The sequence below is a fragment of the Nematolebias whitei genome, chromosome 11 (genome assembly GCF_014905685.2).
Source record: "Nematolebias whitei isolate Nwh7 chromosome 11, NemWhi1, whole genome shotgun sequence".
Classification (NCBI taxonomy): Eukaryota; Metazoa; Chordata; class Actinopteri; order Cyprinodontiformes; family Rivulidae; genus Nematolebias; species Nematolebias whitei.
This window is the reverse complement of record NC_056508.1, coordinates 44,757,736-44,764,054: the sequence shown is the minus strand read 5'-3', so window position 1 is coordinate 44,764,054 and position 6,319 is coordinate 44,757,736. Positions and strand designations below refer to the sequence as shown.

Genomic DNA, 6,319 nt, shown 5'->3' with positions numbered 1-6,319 from the left:
TATATATATATATATATATATATATATATATATATATATATATATATTAGATCTAGGTCCCTGGTGTTGGCTTATTCTTGATTTTATTCACATTCCAATAATACGTGGAGTTGAAACGGGATATGCTTTTGTATTTTTATCATCTCAGTAATGAGCGCATCACAAAAGTTCTCAAAGTTCTACAATTTGTCCAAACTGTCCTCAAATTAAGTCTCACTTTTGTATACGTTTACGCACAGGGTCTGCCAGGAAATAAAGGGGAACAAGGTCAAAAGGTGGGCTTTAAGTTCATAATTTAACGATCACTCTAAAATTATGAGGTAATTTGTCGAAATCTGTTTTTGCACTCTTCGCATCAGAACACGACAAAATATATATTAATGTATTACATCTGTGTTACTCACTGCTATTTCAGTAAAGTCTAATTTAGACATAATTTGTTTTTAATCGTTTCAATGTGAAGTTATTGAGTTAGTTGCTGGTGAATCTGCTCACAGGGGGAACCTCAGTCTATGGCCATGATCTACCAGCTGGTCACACAGGCCTGCGAGCAACTAATACACAGTAAGTCCTTCTTAAACAAGGGTGGAGAAAAATAGACTTTTACAGATACAATTGTTGTATTTTAGGTACTGCAAGTTAAAAAACAGATGTATCTTCTTGTTTTTGTTTGTTTTATCCCCAGAGGAGGTGTTGACACTTGACATGTACATTAATAAGGTTAGTCGAAAACCAGCTCCCATCGAGGAGCCAGTAGGACCCCCAGGAGAACCTGGTATACCGGGGCCCAGAGGTCCGCCCGGTGCCAGGGGCAACCAGGGGAACATGGGCTCAAGAGGGAGACCTGGCAGGCCTGGATATCCAGGAGAACAAGGTGAGATTTGAGCCATGGCACATCTCACCCGAGCTGTTCGTCACAAGGCATCATTTGTTTCTTGCTTCTCTGCAGGACGGAGAGGTCTTCCAGGGGAGAAAGGTGATGCAGGGAACAACATCCAGGGGCCCTCTGGGATCAAAGGCTTTGCAGGTACCTCCAAATGGCTCGGTTATTTCATTTATTACTCCAATGCTCAGTAAATCATCGTTAAATCAACATGAACAGACGTCTGGCTAAGATGACGGTAAAATGCCCGTCTGCAGGTCCTGCTGGTGAGTCGAAGCTGGGGGACCCGGGTTCGAACGGAGACGATGGCAAGGCAGGACAACCAGGGATTCCCGGACCCCCAGGTCAGCCAGGCGAGATTGGACCACCGGGTGTTTGTGACAGCAGTGGAGGCTGCCAAAGAGTTCCCCAACAAACAGGTTAGCTGATGTGCTGAGTCGCAGTATTAAGTTCTGTTGTTCCAATAAAACACCATGTTTGTTGCCTCCCCAGAAGGCCTTAGGCCTCTTATAAACAAGTCCAAAGGGATATTTTCAGGAACATCGGGCTTGTTAGTCAACATCGTTACCCCTTGTCACTTTATAAAGCTTAATTGACTTTCTCGTGTTTTTCCTCATAAAATCAAAAATGACAAAGTCCAGCAGGCTATAAACAAAATATGCTTTTAGTTCGGATTAGTTTTTTAATCCTAATAAATGCAACATACTCTTGAAAGCTAGCATTTAAAATTGTTTACTCTTGTCTGTGTTTTTATTCTTCATCCAGAAGACCCGTATTACGACTACCAGCCCTGAGTGGAGAAAACGAGTGGGCTCCAGTGGGACCAGGACAGACGCTGAGACCACCGTTGGTTTTTTTAGAGGTAAAGAGCTGACTGGACTGGAAAGCTCCTGGACGATGTGATATCTTCACCATGAATTTGTGAACCAATGAAATATAAAAATAAAAAAAACTTATCAGCAACAATCAGGAGAAAAACATAATCCCAGAGAAATCAGTTATTATAGAACAAATTAGCACTGAAACTTTTTCTTTAATTTTTTATGTATTCATGCACTGCGTTAAAAAATTGTTTTAAAATGATGTATTTTATTTGCATTCTAACGTTAACTGCCTCAAAGATCAGGAGAAGGCATATTCCATGGTGTGAAAGGCCCTTTTTTACTCTATTCCATGGCATAGATGATACTGTGAGAAAAATGTCGTATGGATGATCATTTGTATATCCTCGGCATTTAAAAAAAGTTTTTTTTATTAATGTATATTTTCTGTATAAATTCTAACTTTTCATTAGTTTTTTTTTTTATGTTATTTTTTATGATTTGTAATTGTATGCGTAATAAGAATAAAATGTCCTGTCTTTTTCAGTGGGTGTATTTTTTGTTTGTATTTTTAATTGAATGACCTTAATTGTTTAACCATGTTATTTTTATTTATTTTTATCTTTACTGTTTTAAAATACGGAGCTCGGTAAGCAATATGTCAGAAAAACATATTGCATGCCCTCGCAATAAATGTGTTCCATTGATCTATAGTTTTCTGATTATTATGTATAGTATGGACAAATAACACCGATCCACGTTTTTTTTTATTTTTTACTTTTGATCCGGTGCCGATACTTAAATCTGTATATTGGTCAATACTATTCCGATATCATCATCATTATTGATTTCATATGAGGCTGTAATAATCTCCTCTCTACACACAAGTACAAGTTGTACAATTATATTCATGCATATCCAAAAAGGCAACTTGTGGTAATTTTTATTAATGTTGGATAAGTTTCAAAGTTAGAATTAAATCCTGCTAACACAAAACATGTTTTTATTCCTAGCGTTAAAGTCAGAGTCAGTTTTATTGTCATACACACCACTTGTGGTTCATGTGGTGGAACGAGACCATGTACACAGGGTCCCAGTTACATCCCACAATAAAATGTACAAGAAAAACCAATAAGATTTAAGATATGAACTAAGAAAAACATGTTCCTGTTTTTAGTATTTTACATGGCTTTATAATGTAACTGTTTTTGTTTCTTTTTTTTTAAATATAATTATCTTTTATTTTTCAATTCATATGTATTTTTATGATTGTCTACTGATGTACTGATAAATATATCCTGGAGGGTAAACGTAAACTTCACTACATTGCCAGAAGTACTGTATTTTTGGGCCTATAATTCGCAGTTTTTTTGCATAATTTACATGCCCTGCGACTTATAGGCCAAAGCGAGACATATTTATGGATTTTTTCCCATATTTATAAACTGTTTTTTTGGCTGAGATATGACAGTTTCTATTCATTCTGACTGGAAAAAGCGCAGTAGTGCTTTCAACCACTTGATGGCAGCAGAGTTGTAATAGGAGTATGGCATGCTGTTGTATCATGTAATAGGTAAACGTGGCTATAATGACAAATTCAAAACAGTTCAAGACAAAACAACTTTATTTATTATACTATATTTTATACTTTATTGTTTTTTTCTTGAACTTTTTAGAATTTACCATGTCCTGGATGACTGAGAATCTTCCCCAGCTTTTAATGACTCAATCGGCCTGGCAGAGTCTCCCCACCTTCATTCTGCTCTCTGCTTGGAACTGTCAAAACAGCTGCACCACCCCGGTGAAATGCAGCTGATTTGACCATTAAAGTGCATTTATTAGGCAAATGTTAGACTGAGACACACCTTTGCTATAATTTCGAGCAAACAAATAATTGTTTAGGTGCTTTTCTTGTTAAATTTCAAAGAAATAAGCTGCGTTCCTCCTCCCTTTTTCTCGTCCCCTGCACGTTCATAGAGCACAGAGGCAGCGAAACTATTTTTTTAAATAAAGCTAATTTGACCATTAAAGGACATTTATTAAGAAAATGTTAGACTGAGACACACATTTACTATAAAATGGAGCAAACAAATAATTGATTTTAAGTGTTAATCTAGTTAAATTCTTGTTAAAGTCCTCCAGGCACGCTCCTGCGGCCGCCATTTGGCAGCCCATCGGTTTTTGGCACAACACCGGTCCACATTTCTGGGTTCAGTCCACATTCCCGGGTTGTCGGCGGTGACGCGTAACAAACGCGACACTCCGGCGGTGATGCATAATAGATGCGACATATACGGCGAAGCAACATATTTATGGATTTTTCCACTTTATTAGACAAATATGGACTGATGCGAGTTATAGGGCGGTGCAACATGTCAGACGGAAAATACGGTATTTGCTCAGCCAATTACCTAATACATATATTTATATATATATATATATATATATTTATATATATATATATATATATATATATATATATACACACACACACACAGTCTATATACACACACACAGTCTATTTCAAGAGATGTGTGTGGAAGAGTTTGTTTATGTCATATTTGGGGACTTGAACCAGCTTACACACCAGTCATTTGGGGACACCTTGGCAACTGGGGACCAAAACCACGGTCCCCAATTAGAAAAGCTTCCTAAAAGACTCACGTAAAGTGCACATGTGTGTGTGTGTGTGCGTGTACACAGCTATTTGTCTTTTGTATTTGTGATGTAGCCATATCAGTAGGAAAATTTTCAAACAAACAATAGGAAAAAATAGGATTTCTCGATTTACTGGTTTCAGTTGTATCTTTTGATTTCAAATGAGACATCAAGTGGTTTTTAGGTGTTTAGGTTGGAAGGACATTTTCACACAAGAAAACTGAACATTGTTTTATTAATTACTTTTAACTATTTTCTAGCCTCTTTATAAATTGAAATTTAGTAATGAATTTTGACTATGAACTCTTTAAAATAACTAACCATGCACGACGAAATGTCATAAAATTTAATGAACACCAGTTCTGGATATTAACGGCATGACACCAGTTATGACATAAACTGTGCACGTTTGAATACCACAAAATCTGGTGACAAAAAGAAGAAACAAACAGATTTTATTTCATTTCCTCAAAACAAACATTTTTTTTACACAGACCATAAATATAACAGACCAACTACAAGTGAGCATGTGTTAGTTCATTTATTCCTTTTAAGCAAATTACTTCTTTGTACAATGAAGTGTCTGAAATAATTGGTCTAAGCAGCAGATAACAGGCTGCCGTCTATCTAGACTAAATCTAGATCAGAGCTTTACCAGCAGAAGGGGGTTGCTCGAGACATTGTATGCCATACATGCAGCAGAAGGTGTCTGGGGTGAATTTCCTTGCTGCAGCGTTGCTGTCACAGGTACGGTGTCAGCGCAGTGCTGATAGCATGCTGTCTACTATCATGAGCAAGTCAGAGATGAGTGTAGCTCAGCCCGCGACCCCCCTGCAAGGTGTCCTAGCTGTCTGTTGAGGATGTCTACAAGGATGGAGAGGAGAGACAGTGAACCAGGTGGACAAGGGGGTGTATCTTTGGATGTTTGCAGTGGGTCAGAGAGATGGAGGGATGGTGTAATCAGAAAACGGTTCACAGGAGGGTGCAGGAATGTCCATGAGTTTGATAAGTTTTACTGCACATTCTCCATCATCTTGAGGAATTCTAGAAAAGAGACAATGGACATCATCACTACCACTTCATTTAATCACCAGCATTTGTAACAAACTGGAAGTTAAAGTCCAAAATTTCTGTTGCACCATGGTGCTGCATGCTGCCTAAAACCCTGTATGTTCTGACAAAGTTACATGTCTGAATAAAATTATGATTAGAAAACTGCATTTCACATCTTAAATATACCCAATCACAGGCAAGTTACCAGAATAAAGGTAATCTAAATCTCACCAAAAACCTTTGGATTCCATCCTATTTGATTGAGTGTGCTGGGCTTTGAATTATGTAATACAAATGAGAGTCACTCTGTTTATCATTATTCTCTGGGAGTAATAAACTGTATGACAATGCAACCTTTGTACAATACCTCCATAGACCTCATCATTATGCACATAAAACACCTTTCCATTCTCATTATTACACATAAAACACATCTCCATTCTCATTACACACATAAAACACATCATTCTCATCATTACGCACATAAAACACCATCATTTGCATCATTACGCGCATAAAACACCTCTTCATTCTCATCATTATGCACATAAAAAACCTCATCATTCTCATCATTACACATGTAAAACACCTCTCCATTCTCATCATTACGCACATAAAACACCTAATCATTCTCATCATTACACACGTAAAACACCTCTTCATTCTCATTATTATGCACAAAACACCTCATCATTCTCATTATTACACATAAAACACATCATCATTCTCCTCATTATGCACATAAAACACCTCTCCATTCTCATCATTGCGCACATAAAACACCTCATCATTCTCATCATTATCATCATTACGCACATAAAACACCTCTCCATTCTTATCATTACGCACATAAAACACCATTCTCATCATTACGCACATAAAACACCTCTCCATTCTCATCATT

The 6,319-nt window shown here is 37.2% G+C and overlaps 2 protein-coding genes across 2 annotated transcripts in view; one reads left to right on the top strand and one right to left on the bottom strand.

The window, feature by feature from the left end:
* LOC119417751 (solute carrier family 35 member C2) overlaps nucleotides 1-1,689 on the top strand; it is a 54,177-nt gene extending 52,488 nt beyond the window's left edge. Inside the window, exons 44-49 of the mRNA XM_037685034.1 lie at nucleotides 240-275; nucleotides 498-564; nucleotides 686-874; nucleotides 950-1,027; nucleotides 1,141-1,302; nucleotides 1,649-1,689. Of these exons, the coding sequence (XP_037540962.1) occupies nucleotides 240-275; nucleotides 498-564; nucleotides 686-874; nucleotides 950-1,027; nucleotides 1,141-1,302; nucleotides 1,649-1,677 (561 nt within the window). The 3' untranslated portion in view covers nucleotides 1,678-1,689. The remainder of the gene's footprint in view (nucleotides 1-239; nucleotides 276-497; nucleotides 565-685; nucleotides 875-949; nucleotides 1,028-1,140; nucleotides 1,303-1,648) is intronic.
* A 3,199-nt stretch (nucleotides 1,690-4,888) lies between these two features.
* The window catches only part of LOC119417750 (troponin C, skeletal muscle), a 3,691-nt gene continuing 2,260 nt past the window's right edge, over nucleotides 4,889-6,319 (bottom strand). Inside the window, exon 6 of the mRNA XM_037685033.1 lies at nucleotides 4,889-5,406. Within this exon, the coding sequence (XP_037540961.1) occupies nucleotides 5,375-5,406 (32 nt within the window). The 3' untranslated portion in view covers nucleotides 4,889-5,374. The remainder of the gene's footprint in view (nucleotides 5,407-6,319) is intronic.